The 14,799-nt window shown below is 66.3% G+C and overlaps 2 protein-coding genes across 4 annotated transcripts; both read left to right on the top strand.

Annotated features, from left to right (window-relative positions):
- Window positions 1–83: 83 nt before the first annotated feature.
- Window positions 84–6,872, top strand: TAF1C (TATA-box binding protein associated factor, RNA polymerase I subunit C). Of its 3 annotated transcripts, XM_064438281.1 has the most exons (17): window positions 84–100; window positions 1,095–1,261; window positions 1,421–1,583; window positions 2,266–2,485; window positions 2,559–2,652; window positions 2,893–2,999; window positions 3,093–3,188; window positions 3,279–3,349; window positions 3,433–3,680; window positions 3,755–3,865; window positions 3,992–4,115; window positions 4,233–4,304; window positions 4,426–4,561; window positions 4,656–4,784; window positions 4,946–5,120; window positions 5,245–5,382; window positions 5,673–6,872. In XM_064438281.1, exons 4-17 carry the CDS (start codon window positions 2,354–2,356, stop codon window positions 6,848–6,850), a joined length of 2,811 nt encoding a protein of 936 aa, XP_064294351.1. In that variant the 5' UTR covers window positions 84–100; window positions 1,095–1,261; window positions 1,421–1,583; window positions 2,266–2,353; the 3' UTR covers window positions 6,851–6,872. The 3 variants fall into 3 exon arrangements, with proteins under 3 accessions (XP_064294351.1, XP_064294352.1, XP_064294353.1); XM_064438282.1 differs by lacking the exon at window positions 1,421–1,583; XM_064438283.1 differs by lacking the exons at window positions 84–100; window positions 1,095–1,261; window positions 1,421–1,583; window positions 2,559–2,652 and having other exon boundaries at window positions 2,370–2,485.
- Window positions 6,873–7,130: 258 nt separating this feature from the next.
- HINT2 (histidine triad nucleotide binding protein 2) lies at window positions 7,131–8,560 on the top strand. Its single transcript, XM_064437708.1, has 5 exons — window positions 7,131–7,238; window positions 7,803–7,961; window positions 8,056–8,160; window positions 8,243–8,315; window positions 8,428–8,560. The coding sequence occupies exons 1-5, from the start codon at window positions 7,170–7,172 to the stop codon at window positions 8,517–8,519; spliced, it is 498 nt and encodes a 165-aa protein (XP_064293778.1). The 5' UTR covers window positions 7,131–7,169; the 3' UTR covers window positions 8,520–8,560.
- Window positions 8,561–14,799: the final 6,239 nt, after the last annotated feature.

The following is a 14,799-nucleotide window of genomic DNA, read 5'->3' on the forward strand; positions in this document are numbered from 1 at the left end:
CCCCCGCCACCATTGGGCCCCACGCGCGTCACTCGCCGGTGGCGGCGCCCCGCCCCACTGTGCGAGCCGATCCTCCCCGCCCCCGTACCCCGCTCCCGAGGTGGCCCCAAAGCTGCTCGGGCACCGGGGGGCAGGGACACGGGTGGGACAGGGACACGGGTGGGGACGGGGACACGCGTGGGCACGGGGTCAGGGGGCTGGGGACAGGGGCATGGGGCTGGGGACGGGGACACGGGTGGGACAGGAGCACGGGTGGGGAAGGGGACATGGGTGGGGAGAGGGGCTTGGGGCTGGAGCTGGGCACACGGGGCTGGGGACAGGGGCACAGGGCTGGAAAGGGGGATACGGGGCTGGGGACAGGGATATAGGCTGGGGGACAGGGACGTGGGGCTGGGGACAGGGATGTGGGCTGGGGACAGGGACAAGGAGCTTGGGACAGGGATGATGGGCTGGGGACAGGGACACGGGGCTCGGGACAGGTATGTGGGCTGGGGGACGGGCATGGAGCTGGGAACATGGGTATTGGGCTAGGGATAGCGATACAGGGCTGGGGACAGGGACACGGGGCTAGGGACAGGGACACAGGGCTGGGGACAGCGATACAGGCTGGGAACAGGGATTCGGGGCTGGGGGCCAGGGACATGAGCAGGGGACATGCACTGGGGCTGGGGGCAGGGATATAGGCTGGGGGGAGGAACCTAGGGCTGAGGACAAGAACACAGCTTGCGGACAGGGATGTGGGCCGCGGGACAGGGCCATGAGCTATGGTCAGGGACACGGGGCAGGGGGACAGGGGACATGGAGCCGGGGTGCAGGTGGCCACGGGGCCAGGCTACAAGAGGAACACAGGACACAGCACACTGGGGCCGTGGGGCTGGGACACACCAGGAGCTGCGGGGCTGACGTGTAGGGGGACAAGGGGGCTACAACGCTGGGGGCAAAGGGGGTGTCTTGTGGAGAGGGGACAAAAGGCAGTAAGGGCTACCTGTGGGGGCTGGGGGGAGCTTCCGGGGGGGGGGAGCTGTTTAATGGGGGCTGGGTGGTTTTCTGACAGTGGCCACCATTTTACTATAATAAATTTATTTATCTTGCAGACAAGGTGTCCGGGGGAGCAGGGCTGGGCACCCTGGTGGGGATGAGGCCATGCCGACTGGAAATGATCCCATCGCGCTTCCCCACAGTCCCCTGACATCATCCACAACCCTTCCTGACATCATCCCCAGACTCCCCGACAACACCGCCCTCCTTGGCCACGGCGGAGGTGAGTGCGTGACCTGTGGGCACAGCCCCACTCCCGGGGGGTGCTCTGCCCTACACCAGCCCAGCTCCCATCCCGCCCCTGGTCACAGAGCATCCCAGCAGCTGCAGGGGGAGCAGGCCCCCAGCAGCCCCTCCCCAGAGCACAGCCCCCATGACACAGACCCCCCGGAGCCTGTGCCGCTGGGATAGGGACCCCGCGAGGCTCGTGATCCCTCTGGGAGCAACCTGGTCCTGCTGCACTTGGGAAGGGGACAGGGGAGCCCGTCCATCCGTCCCACCCAGGATGCACCCCAAAGGCTCCATGGGACAAAGACCCATCCCCTGTGAGTGACACCAGTGGGTGTGGGTACTACTGGGGTGCTGGGCCAGGGGACCCCCCAGGTGAGACTGCAGCCACCCCGGGGAGAGGAAGAGGTACCAGAGTCGGGGCTGGAGGGGTGTCCCCGGGGCCAAGCCAGCATGGAGTCACACGGGAAGGGCAGGGGGCACTGGAACAGCCCCGCATCTCCAAGGTCCGTGGGGTGCCCCACGGCTGTGCACCCCCCATGCAGCCCCCACCCCATGGGGCACAGCAGAACCCGGCATCACCAACCACGGCCGCTGCGGTTCCCTGCCAACCCAGAGAGCCCGCACCGTGTGGCTCTGGCCACGCAGTACTAGGGTTATGGTCACCCACCACCGGCCACGCAGGACAGGGTGTGCCCACCCGTGGGCGGGGCGGGGGCACAGGTATATTGTCCTGGGGGTGAGGAGGGGGCGCAGTGCTCGCGCCATTCCCGTCCCCCGGCCCTGGTCCAGCCCGCCCCCCTCCGTTCCCCGCGCCCCACTCCCTCCCGTAACCCAGCGGCGGAGGCGCGTTTTCTCCTCCGGAGCGCTAGGGGACAGTAGCGCTCCGCGGCGCGCCGCCACCGGCCGGCGCCGCTCTGTTCTCGCCATTCCGCTCCCGAAGGCTCTGATTGGTGAGGTACCGTCAGCAGCGCGACGCCGTGGTGACGTCATTTCTAGTGGTCGCCACCGCTACTGCGTGGGGGGCGATCGACGATCGCTACCGGACCGCGAGACCCCCGGCCCGGCCTAGCCCCGCCCCGCCGCCATGGAGTTCCCCGCCGTTCTCTTCCCCTCCTACTTCGGCGCCGGCCCGCCCCGGGAGGAGGGGGGCCCCGCTCTGGCCGCCGGCTGGGGCGAGCACGGGCAGGTGCTGGAGGCCGGCCCCGGCCGCCGCCAGGTGAGGGAACCGGGGAGAACCGGGCCGGGGGAGCCTGGTGGGGGCCGCTGTCACCTCCCTCCTCTTCTTACAGGCCGAGAGGACGTTCGTGCCCCGCCACGGCAGGACGGGAGAGAGCTGGGAACCCACCGAGGCTGCTGCCGTGCCCTTCTTGACCCCCAGCGCGAGTGAGGGCCGTGGGGGACGGGAGGGGGGCGACGCTGCCCGGGGCTAATGCGATAACATGCCATTCCACTTGCCCTGTGGCTCTCGGGATCCCTGCCGGCTCTGCCGGGGAGCTTTAGCAGCCTTCTCTGGCAGTACTTACGCAGGAGGGAGCAGGGATGGGTGAGCCGTACCCCCCAGGTGCTGCAGCAGTGTGTCCCGGTACTGGTGCGGTACCGGCTGGCCCTGCCCTCTCCCTGCAGGCTGCTGGGTCCCCTCGCTCACACCTCAGGACATCCTCTACCGCAGCGTTCTGCACAGGAAGCTCTGGACCGGCAAGTCCAGAGCCACTCTGGACTTCACCAGGCAGGTAAGGTTTGGGGCACTGTGTCTTGCCGAGGACCTGGGGAGGATGGTGCAGGATCCCTGCATGTCCCAACCCCTCCCTGTCCTTCCTGCACAGCTGGGCCACTTCTTTGTGGATCACCCAGAAGATGCATTTGGCTCCCTGGGGCGGCTGCTGCACAAGAACTTTCACCTGGGCAACTCAAAACTGAGGGTCAGTGTCCATCTGGTGGTGGCGATGACATCCCCCACCCCTCCCCTCACAGCTGCCAGGCCCAGCCTCTGCTCCCTCTCCTCCCTGCAGAGAAAGGCCCGGGACAACACCATCCGGATGACGGCCCTGATGGAGGAAATTGACCGTCTGGAGGCCAGGCGGTAAGCGTCCCCATGTCTCCCTCCCTGGAGAGGGCTGGGCAGGCTCCTGCTCTCTCCCCTTACCTGACACTGTACCCCCGCAGTGGCTGCCCCCGGCAGTACCTCACCTCCCGCCTGCGCTGGTTCTCCCACCTCAGCCGTGACTGGCTCTTTGAGGTGCCGCTGGGGCTGCTGGCGGACTGCGTGCACGAGGAGCTGCTGCTGCAGTGGGCCAGTCTGCTTTTTGATGACAGTCCTACAGGGGGGGCACTGGCCTGGCTGCCCCCTGAGGATGTAGGGGCTCGCATGGGCTGCCTGGTGTACCCTGGAGGGCAGGCCATGAACCAGCTCTGTATCCTTCGCCATGGGGTGTCCCTGGGGAGGGCAGCAGAGGTTGTGTTGCACTACCCTTAGCTGGCACCCCAGATTTCCAGGACGTGGTGCTGGAGGAGCTGCCTCACAGCCGGGGCTCCCCAGCACAGTTTGAGCTCAATGGGCGCATCTGGCAAGTGTCCGCTGCCCGGGTGGACGGGGAAGGTGAGCCAGCCCCAGGATCCATTCCCCGGGATCCGTACCTTGGGCTGGGCAGGCCATGGGGTGAAGGAGTAGCAGGGAGACCCCAGGATGCTGCTGACTCATGTGCTGCCTCCCGTCCCCTGCCAGGTTTTGTTGGTGTCCGCTCGGACTATCACTGCGGCGTTTGGAGAGTGTCGGGTAGGACAGGGGCGGCTCCTGCCCCACTGCAGGTCATCCGCACCAGCATGCCTGCCTCCTGCATCACCGTCAGGTAGGCGCTGGGAGGGAATGGAGCTTTGCAAGGAGGGGGCTCTGCTGCTTCTGCAGCTGTCCCCGCTGTGGCAGATGCTCTCGCCCCTGCGGTGATGCTGTGTCCCCTGTCCCATAGCCCTCATCTCCCCGGGGAGCTGGCTGTCTGCACACAGAGCGGATCTGTCTACCTCTGGAGCGTTGAGTTGGGGTGAGATGGGGCACTCGGGGCTGGGAGGGGGCTGACACAGACCCCTAAGTCTCAGGAGGGTGGGTGGGGGGTCCACAGGAGAGGGGGGCAACCCTGTCCTGTGCTGCCTCTCCCCCCACAGGCTGCAGCGGCTCCGCCATGACCCCCAGACCATGTTTTTTCGGGACCATTCGCCCTGGCGCTGGAGCGACTTCACCGCCCACCCACGGGTGCTGAGCTGCGCTGACCGCACTGGCCTACAGTGCCTGGACGCCCGGGTAAGCCTGGGAGGGTGGCCACAGGGCTGGCGGGAGGCAGCAGAGAGGGTTCCCCAGCCTGGGGTGCTGACAGCACCCCACTCTCCTGCTGCAGGTCCCTGAGCGATGCCACTTCGACTTGTTCAAGGTGGGTGAGGAAGCCGGCTGCCGGCAAGGCGAGCGCGTGGTGCTGCCCATGTACCTGGGCAGGGCTCACCCCTCCCAGCACCTCATCACCACCCAGGTGAGTCCTGCCACACCTAGTGAGGACAGCCAGGGCTGTGGGGGGGGTCACCCCGGTGCAGACCCGGCTCCCAGCACCCATGGGGTAGGGGGATCACCCAGCTGAGGGGGCTGACGTGGCGTGTTGGCGTGAGCCCCCCTGAGCTGTGCCCCCCATCCCAGTTCTCTGTATATGTGCTGGACGAGCGCTTGCCACTGGTGCCTGTGCTGAAGTGGGCTCACATGATGAAGGCCCCTCCTCTCTTTGCCCACCTGACGCCAGGGGGCCCTGGGAGGAGCCATAAGCTGCTGCTTGGTGCATCCTGCACCCAGGAGCTGCTGCTGCTGCAATACCAGGGTGAGAAACGGGCCTTGGGGGCTGTTCTGGGGCTGGGTCTTCTCTGTGCCCATGTCCCTGCCTCTTCGCCACTGCTGCCCCAGCATCGGTGCTCACTGGCTGGTTTTGGCATGTCCTTCCACAGGGGGCAGCCGGTCGGCCTGCCAGCTGGCAGGGCCTCCACAGAAGCTGCACAGCATCTCCAGCTGCCTGGAGCACCTGCCCACCCAGCTCCCGCACCGCCACCGCTTGCTCCAGCAGCGCCTCAGTGCCCCAGCTGCCGGTGGGTGTCCTGCACTGGGGTGCAGGTGCCAAGGGGGACAGGACATGGGTTGGAGCTGGGGTACAGCCCTTGCTGTGCCCTTAGGGTAGGGTGGTGCTCGAAAAGGCAAAAACAGAGCCCTGAACAACCCTGTGCAAGAGATTAATGATCTAGAAAAGACTGTGGGGGGCAGAAGCCAGCAGTGGGTGTGCCCATGGCGGGGGTGGAGGCAGCCTCCAGTGGCGGCCTAGCCCCAGAAGGGTCCCCAGGGCTGGGACCCCAATGGCAATGCCCCCTCTTTGTCCCCACAGGGCTGGCTGCTGTGCTGCAGGAGGATGGGCAGCGGGAGTCCCTGCTGGTTTTCCAGCTCTCTGAGGCTGGGGATGTCTTCTGCCAGAGGCTGACCCATGAGGCGGTGCAGCCCCCTAAGCCCACCTCGAGGGACGAGGCCACGACAGCCCCTGGCTCTTCCCCTCTCTTCGAGGCTCCAGCCAGCAGCCCGCTGCGCTCAGGCACTGAGGGAGAAGAGGAGGAGGAGGAGGAGGAGGAGGAAGAGCAAACCTTCTACTTGTCCAATGTGGAAGTGATTATCAATGAGGAGGAGGAGTGGGATGCAAGCACGCCAGTGGCTCCACAGGAAGCCGAGGTCCCCCAGGAGTCCTGTGCCAGCCCTGAGCCTGCCCGGGCAGTGCCCAGCCCGGCTGCAGCCCTGCGGTACCGCCGCTGGCTGAAGGCTCTTTCCAAGGGCTGTGGGGAGCCCCCCCGACACACCTGGCCCCCCACCCTCAGCCAGAAGCGCCTCTTCACCCGCAAAGAGCTGGAGGTGCTGGCAGTCCCCAGCGCCCTGCATGAGCAGGCACGGCAGCGACTGCGCCAGGCCATGCAGGAAGGGGGTCGCATACAGCGCTGGGACACGCCGGACCCCCAACCCCCTCCCCTGCCGCAACCCCTGGAGCCATCAGGGAGTCCGGACCCCCTGAGTGCTCGTCTGACAGCGGCCTGGTCAGGGGATTGGGAAAAGTGGTGGGATGAGAGGACGAGTTTCAACATAGCGCAGAGGCAGCGCGCATTGCGGGAACGGCGGCGGCGGCAGAAGCGAGCTCGTGGCCGGCGCAGCCTTTCGGCTAGCTTCACCTCCTCCCTTACCTACCAGTCAGAGCTGTCGGAGCTGAGTGACGTGGCCCCCACGACGCTTTCCCCTGGGCAGCCCCCTGTGCTCCCACGGGAGGGCTCCCCACCGGGCAGCTTCCCCGTGGCATCACCAGCTCCCGACGAAGCCCTGCTGTCTTCCCAGAGCCTGCGCTGCCGCGGCATCCCCAAGGAGCGGCGGAAAACGCTGCGGGATTACCTGTCGGTGTGGGCTGAGGCTCCCCCTGAGCCCTTTGAGCTCCCCAGCAGCCAGGCCAGCCAGCTCTGCATCCCCTCCTCACAGAGCCAGCTCTCCTCTGCCTCACAGCCCCGCCGCAAGCGCCCACGCATGGGCTTCTGAGCCTTCAATAAACCCCACGTGGCCCAGCCTCTGTCCCAGGGTCTTTGTTGGGGGTAGGGCCAGTTGCACCGCCATGCACGGTCACGTACCCACGCGGGGGTGGGTGGTCGGGCGGGATCCGTGCCTGCTCCTCTCTGCCTGGACCTCTGAGAGAGGGTACCCGCAGCCTGCTCCGCGCCCCGGGGGTGGCGCCCGCGCGTCGTGCGTGGGGGCAGGCGTGTGTGGGGCCCTTTAAGGCGCCTCGGGGGGGGAGGGGTGTGTGGGAGTGATAGGAGCGGGAGCCAATGCGGGGGGCGGGGGCGGGGCCGGCGCGGCGGCGATGGCGGCAGCGCTAGCGCGGGTGCTGGCTCGCGGCTGGGCGGCGCGCGGCGCCCCGCGCGTGCGGCAGGTGGGCGCGGGGTCACGCGTGGGAGGGGGGATGACACCGAGGGTGGAGGAGCACGACGGGGCACCGCCCGTGCCGCCGCCACGCTCGCCGCTGCTCCCGTCCCTGGGCAAAGTCCGCGGCGGGCGCGAGCGACCTCGCCACGGCACGGGGCCTCGCAGCACCCACGTGTACCACCCCCCCCCACACCCACCGCCATGGGCATACCCCCCCACAGTGACGCCCACGGGCGTCACCCCCACGCGCACCCCCAGGCACCCCTACATGCATCCCATCGCTCCCCGCGTGCCCCCCATCACCCCCACATCCAATCCCCACTGATCCCAGCGCCCCCCACGTCACCCCCACATGCATGCCCCCCATATGCACCCCCGCAACCCCCAGTTGCACCCTACCCCGCCCCCACGTGCACCCCCCACCATCCCCGTGTGCACCCCACCTCCACCCCCATACATACACCCCCATCACTCTTGCATGAATGTGCATGGGTCCCCCGTGCCCCCAGCCCGTGGGGTCCCCATCCCCGGGTGGCCCAGGCCATAAGCTCCCCCTGCTCCTCGGCCCCAGCGGTGCATGGCAGCGGGCGGCAGACAGGACGACCGTGGGGAGGTGGGCAAGGCACAGCGGGCAGAGGCAGCCGGTGAGGACGTGAGTGCGCAGCCCACCATCTTCAGCAAGATCATCGCCCGCAGCGTGCCCGCCACCATCCTCTATGAAGATGACAAGGTAGAGAGGACATGAAGGCATGTGTCCCCTCCAGCATGGGCTGGGGTCAGCACCCATGGGTGTGGAGCTCACCCTGCTCCCCCTCCCCCGGCAGTGCTTGGTCTTCCGCGACGTGGCCCCCCAAGCCCCCGTCCACTTCCTGGTGATCCCCAAGCGCCCTATCCCCCGGATCAGCCGTGTGGGTCCCCAGGACACCGAGGTGAGTCCAGCGGGGGTCCCTGGGACACTGAGGCACGCGCATAGGCGTGGTGCTGACCCTCCTGCTTCCCCCCCCCCCGCAGCTCCTGGGGCACTTGCTGGTGGTGGCAGCACGCATAGCGCAGGAGGAGGGGCTGGACAATGGCTACCGTGTGGGTGAGTTGGTGTCCCCTGCCACGGCATGGGGCAGGACCTTTGCCGGTGGTCCTCGGGAGTGACCCGGTGTCGGGGGGGGAGGGTGGCCTGACCCCTGTACCTCTCCTGGCAGTGATCAACGACGGGAAGCACGGCGCACAGTCCGTCTACCACCTGCACCTCCACGTGCTGGGGGGGCGGCAGCTGGGCTGGCCCCCCGGCTGAGCCACCGACCCACCAACCTCCAATAAAGCATGTCCATGGCAGTGGCTTTGGTGGCTCTGTCTCAGGGTGCCCCTTCTGGGGTGGCCAGCCTTGGCAGGGGTGGCCTTAGGTATCACAGCAGCAGGGACATGCCAGCAGGACTCGGGGTGGGGACATGGGTGGGACTTAGGGCCCTGATTCTCAGGGCAGGCGGGGGGTCTGGGCTCCCCGCATCCCAACGTGCCCACACTGGAGATGCTCTGGAGCCCCCCACTTGGAGCAAGAGGTTTTTTTGGAGAGTACCCACATCCCACAGGCAAAAGGCCCATCCTGGTGCTGTGCAGGGCAGGGAGCAGGCTGGGAGCTGCAAGGGTGTCCCCGAGCTGGGGAACGTCCCTGGGGTGCCAGCAGCACCCCGTGCCCTGGGCTGCCCACCCAGCCCCAGTGCCACGCACAGCCCCAGCACCCCTGGGTGCCCCTCAAGCACTCCTGTGTTGCTGCCAGAGCCCCACGCTAGGCACAGATAACTTCTCTGCCTTGCAAAAGCAAGCTAATTGCCCTAAATTGAAGTAACAGCACAAATTGCACATTTACTCCTCCCACTCCAGAGGGCCCTTGCTGGGAGCTGCAAGGTGGTTCGTGGCCGTGAGCTAAGGGCAGAACGGAACAGGCTGCATGGTGGGCTGGCCGCCCCCTGCGCGCATACCCATAGCACGGTACCACTGCACGCCTGTGTGCGCAGTGCCTTGCAAAACTCATCACTGCACACCCCAGACCACCTGCATGTGCACCACTGCGCCGAACACATCACACTGCATGATCCAGAGCCCTGTGTGTGCACCGCTGCACAAAACATATTGCACTGCACTCCCCAGACACCCCTGTGCTAGCACCATGGTACAAAACGCATAGTACTGCACACCCCAGACTCCCCTGTGCTTGCAACACAGTGCAAAACACATCGCGCTGCACAACCCAGACCCCCTTGCGTGTGCACTACTGTGCAAAACTCACAGCACTGCATGCCCCAGACCCCCTTGCACCTGCACGACAGCGCAAAACACATTGCATTGCACACCGCAGACCTCCTGCTTCGTGCATGCAAAACACATCTGTACACATGCAGCGGCGCTCACGCACGCGTGTTGACACACACTGACCACAGACATGTGCCCACACGCGGCCAGAGGTGCACACACACAGGAGCCCATGCACACATGGCCGCTTGCTTGCTCCCTGCCCTGCGCCTCCCACTCCCGCTGTGCACTGGGCCCACGGCCGGGCCCTGTGGCTATATTTAGTGGCGGGGGCCAGTGCTGGCGCGGCGCACAGCCCACCTGGCACCACCGGCGGGGCTGCCTGGGCCCCCGCCAGCCGCTCAGGGGACCGCAGCCCGACGGGGAGAATGGCAGCTCTGTTCAGCCTCCGGCTCAGTGGCGCTGGAGGCGGGGGGCCCCCCGGGAGCGGCGTGGGGCTGTGGCAAAGCCCAGTCACTTCCCTCCCCACACACCCAGTATAGCACGGGGAATGGTTTTTTGGGGTGCAAATGAACTTCAAAAATGTTGGATGATGTTGCTTCCTGCTTCCAAGATCTGCTTGAGCCTCAGCACAGACTGGGGACACTCTTGGACGTGGGACAGCCTTGCCGCAGGGCTCGGGACCTCAAACAGGGGCCAGAGATCCATGGTGAATCATCCCGCAGGGCTCATCCAGAGCAGCCCCCCAGGGATGCCGTGCCCGGCAGAGGGAGAGTGCTGGCACACGAGGTCAGGGGACGGATGCCTGCATCATCTTTTCTCCTGTGCCAAGTTTATTTTGTCAGTCCCTGAGCAGCCCTAGGGCAGTGCAGCGGTCGCAGCCCCATGGGGCTGCGCTGGGGCAGGGAGGGGGGAGCAGGGGCCAACGGCTGTTTTCGTTCTTCAGCTGAAGACTATCACAAATGACGCAAGTTCCCAAAAGAGCCGGGCGGGGGGGAGGCTGTGGGGAATGTGTCAGCCAGAGAGAGGCAGCCAGATGTGCTCCAGCAGCTCCAGGGCTGCTGCCCCATGGTGATACTGCCAGGGTGCAGCCCCACAGCAGTGCCCCATATGCCACCCCGGAGTGGTTTGCCCCAGGATTTTGGGGGTTTTGCCCCACTGCAAAACACTGGTTTGCACACCCACAGGCTGGCATCTCCAGGCTGCCTGTCCTACACTGGACTGTGGTGCTTTTAGTGTCCCTTCGGTGTCCCCCAGACACCCGTGCTGCCTGGCCAGGCTTTTGGCTGCCCCAGGGACAAGCCCACACATGTCGGGCCGGGTATGTGGGCACGCTTCTGGGAAAAGCGCTGTGGGGTGCAAGCTGGGGCAGGGTACCCAGGCTGCCACCCGCAAAAGCATGACCTGGGGATGCAACTCAGGGGCCAACACTGGGGCAGAGTGTGGGGGGTACGACCCAGCAGCATGCACCCCAGCACTCTCAGTGAGCACCCAGCCCTCAGGGCACCCACCTCCAGTGGCAGCAGGGCTGGTGCGGCCCCAGCGTGGCGTGGGGGCCCCTTTTTGCAGAGCCTGAGCTCTGCAGCACGTCTCTCCCTCCTCCCCGCCAGCTGCGTGGCAGATGGGCTTGGAGGAACCCCTGCTTGGCACAGGGCCGAGCGCCCAGAGGGAGGAGCGATCCCTGCTGGGGAGGCCAGAGGGGCCAAGCACATCCCTGGCCAGGAAAAACAGAGGCCCCAAGGCTGAGCACGCGGCGCACACCGCAGAGTGCTGCAATAACAGCCCTCGCAACGGAGCACGACGCGTGCTATCAAAGGGCCCTTCTTCTCCCCGGCTTCTCCACCGGGATGGGGACCGGGGGGCCCAGCGAGGGCTGGCGGTGAGGGGAGCTGCTCCACACCCACGGGAGACCAGCTGTGCGCAGCCAGGCGCCGGTCCCATCCCACCCCGCCACCCAGCCGTGGGTCCCTGGGGCAGGGTGGGGCGAGGGGATGTTGCTTGGGTCAAGTCACGGGGAGCAACACGTCCCCAGGTGCCCAGTCCCTAATGTCGCCCCAGCGGGGCCGAACTGTCCCTGCTCGGGTGCGGGGCCCACTCGTGTCCCCCCACTCCACAGCTTCTGGGGCCACCCCCGCCTGAAGGCCAGGCCCTGTGAGCTCCGGCTGCGGCCAGGGCTCCTCCCTGAGCCCTGCTCCAAGAAGCCAGGGGGTGCAGGGGGACACGGACACCCGTGGGGGGGGGCACAATCGCCTTTGCCCCCTCCTGCCCCGGCCCCGGCCCCGGCCACCACCACTTACCCCGGCCGCGCTCCCCCCCCCCGGCTATTCGTCCCCGGACATGCCACTCTAACCCTGTTCCCTCGGTCCCGCCCGCAGTGGGCCCCGCCTCCTCTCCCTTCAGGCTCTCCTCCAATGGGAGGTCGCGCACGCACCCCGCTCCACCTATGAGCTTGCGGCAGCGGGCGGTGTTTACTGTCACCATGGTGACGGAGCCGTTCCGTCCCCCGCGCAGGCGCCCTGGAGGCGGGAGTGCGGCGGCGGGGGCGGGGCGGACCGAGGCCCTCTGAGGTGGGGCCGGGCCGGGGGGGACACGAAGGGGTGCGAGGCCTTGGGGTATCCCCGAGCGGGACATTTGGAGGGCCAGGGGCCTGGGAGGGCTGGGGGCAGGGGCCTAGTGAGCGTCAAGGGAACTAAGAGATCGGGGGGTCGGGGGCCACGGCCGGGAGGGGGTGCAGGGCCCCGGGAGGGCGTACAGGGCTGGGGTGCATTCGGCGGGAAGAGCCTGGGCTGGGGACACTGGGGGGGATGTTGCTGGGCGGGGGAGGTATGGAGGGAGTGACCCCCCTGAGGTGCAGACCCGGCAGCAGGTACTGCCTCCACCCCCCCACCAAAGGGAGAGGGGTCCCTTGACCCCATCGCTGGAGTGGGGGTGACACCATGGGGGGAGTCGGGAATCTCAGCATCAGGGTCCTGCCCATGCTGGTGGGTGATGGGAACATGGGAGGCAAAGGCAGGGGGCTGAAAGATGCGCCCCACCACCTTTCCTCAGGGACTGTCCCCATCTGCAGGGTGGCTCTGAGGGGCTACGTGCCTCCTGCGTGTGATCAGGGTCCGGAGTGGTATCCTCCTGCCTGGGGTGCCCATGGAGAAGCCCCTGTGCCACAGGGAGACGCTGATGGTCATGACAGAGATAACCCTGGAGATGTCAGCCACAGCCGAGGAACCCCAGGAGATGCTGTCAGCCACAGCTGAGGTACCCCAGGAGATGCTGTTGGCCATGGCTGAGCTGCCTGCTGAGCCCTGCCAGCCGTGCCCTGCGTGGTACCCAGTGAGGTGATCTTTCCTGCTGAGGCTGGGAAGAATCCCTGGCTGACCTGCCCTGGAAAGTGGGGGACTGGCTCTGGCAACGTGCCCCCCATGGCAGTGCCAGTGCTGCCCACCCCACTGCAGACACCAGCAAAGCAGCTCAGCCAGATCGTGCCCTGGGGGAGCTGCTTGATCCACAACTGGCAGGAGGAGGTAACTGCCCTGCATCACCCTTCAAAACCCATCCGACTGCATCTCACAATGCTGATCTCATGAAGCCCCCCCACTCCTGGGCAGCTCCCGCTCTTTAAATAGCCATACTTGGCCAAGCTGGAGCTCCCTGAATGACCTTGAGCGCAGCGGGATGGAAAGGGGATGAAATTCAATATCACAAAAGGCATGGGCAGGCATGAGGGGAGTGATGGAGAGGCTTTGGGAGGAGACCTGGGGTCTCCTGCTGGGGTGGTGGGAGCTGGGTGTCACAGCCCATCACAGCGATGTGGGGACGCCTGCTTGGGTGAGCTAGGCTGGGGGGTACACTCAGTGAGCTGTGCCACAGCCTGGGGACCCCACTGTTCTTTCAAGTACCAAAAGAGCACTTGCTGGCCTAGGTATGCACTGGGTTGGGGCAGCCGTAGGAGGCCAGCTGGTCCTTGGCAGGCAGGAGAGGTCAGCCCTGCTGAAGCCACAGGTGCCCCTGCTCCAGCTTTCCTGGGAAGCCAGCTGGAAGGACTGTCCCCCTTTTTTGCAGCTGGTGCCTCTGGGGCTGCTCCCAGGGCTTTTGTTGGGCACCTCCCTTCATGGCATGGCCTTAGGTATGGGGCAATGCCCCCAGCTTGCGGACACCCAACAGAACAGGGTGTCTCACCCCCACCTCCCAACCCTGCCCAGAGGCATATCCTGCAGAGGCAGGATAGTCCCCATGGGACTATCAAAAGCCTAAAAGCTGGGAGTGGGCATGGAGCACTGTAGGGTGGGCTCCTGCTCCCTTCCCACAGTCCCCACTGTCTGTCCCCAGAGAGCCACGAACCACCTGGACCTTGTGCCAGGGCAGGAACCAGGCAGCGAGGGCTTCACCCACTGGCATGGCCACCACAGGCTGCTGGTCCACCAGCTCCTCTCCTGGCCCACCAACAGCACCACCAAGAAGGACACCGACTGCCCACTGCACAGGGTCCTGCTGCTGGGGCAAGGTGAGTTTGCGTGCCCCCCCAAGCAGTGTGCCCCCCAAAAAGGCAGTGAGAGGAGCCTAGCTGTGGGGGTGATGACACCTTCCCCCCACAGGGCAGCAGGAAGCCATGCTGGAGTCTGTGCTCTACCGAAAATACAGGCAAGCCTGTGCCCCTGCCTGCCACCCACCCCTGGTGCAGGGGACCCTGCTGTGGGGGGTAGGGGACAATCCCAGAGCTGAGGGGTGCAGGGCCTGCTCTGCCGGCAGGAAGGAGATGCTGAAGATCTGTCCCCCCTGATGCCCATGGAGTCAGTCTCCACCACGCACCGGGACTACTGTGCCACAGGTTGCCAGTTCACACCATTGCCCACCACCCAGGTACAGGTAGAGGACAGCCCCCCTCCACAGCTTGCAGCATCCCCCAGGGAGCCCACAATGCTCCTGTGTCCCCCCCAGCCATGCTGCCCCACCTTGCCCAGTGTCACATTGCTTCTACCTGTAGCCCCACAACTCCCACATGGAGCAGCCCTGCAGCTTCTGGCTGCAGCAAGCCTGCAGCCTGCCTGTAAGCCCCCCAAAACACCCTGCTCTGCCAGCACCTGGGGGACACAGCTGCTGACAGGGACTTGTCCACTTCCCTCCAGAGTGTCACCAGCATCCGCAGCAGGGACAGTCCCTTTCAGAGTAACACAGCATTCTCCACTCCCATCACCAACTCCCTAGAGCAGCCCTGTGCCTCCCTGATCAGCCAGCCCCAGCCCCGCAAGCAATAAAGGGCAGGGGGCCACAGGTGGTCCCAGCGTCCTTGCTGCCCAAGGGTTGTCCTCAGGCTGGGCATTTGGAGGGGA

Source organism: Phalacrocorax carbo, chromosome Z (genome assembly GCF_963921805.1).
Source record: "Phalacrocorax carbo chromosome Z, bPhaCar2.1, whole genome shotgun sequence".
NCBI lineage: Eukaryota > Metazoa > Chordata > Aves > Suliformes > Phalacrocoracidae > Phalacrocorax > Phalacrocorax carbo.

Excerpts from the sequence above, each read along its gene's own strand:
- TAF1C (XM_064438281.1), top strand. The coding sequence starts at position 2,354 with ATGGAGTTCCCCGCCGTTCTCTTCCCCTCCTACTTCGGCGCCGGCCCG. Across the intron at positions 3,350-3,432 it reads GACCGTCTGGAGGCCAGGCG|TGGCTGCCCCCGGCAGTACC; the intron begins GTAAGCGTCCCC and ends GTACCCCCGCAG. Across the intron at positions 5,383-5,672 it reads CCTCAGTGCCCCAGCTGCCG|GGCTGGCTGCTGTGCTGCAG; the intron begins GTGGGTGTCCTG and ends TTGTCCCCACAG.
- HINT2 (XM_064437708.1), top strand. The coding sequence starts at position 7,170 with ATGGCGGCAGCGCTAGCGCGGGTGCTGGCTCGCGGCTGGGCGGCGCGC. Across the intron at positions 7,239-7,802 it reads GCGCCCCGCGCGTGCGGCAG|CGGTGCATGGCAGCGGGCGG; the intron begins GTGGGCGCGGGG and ends CCTCGGCCCCAG. Across the intron at positions 8,161-8,242 it reads TGGGTCCCCAGGACACCGAG|CTCCTGGGGCACTTGCTGGT; the intron begins GTGAGTCCAGCG and ends CCCCCCCCGCAG.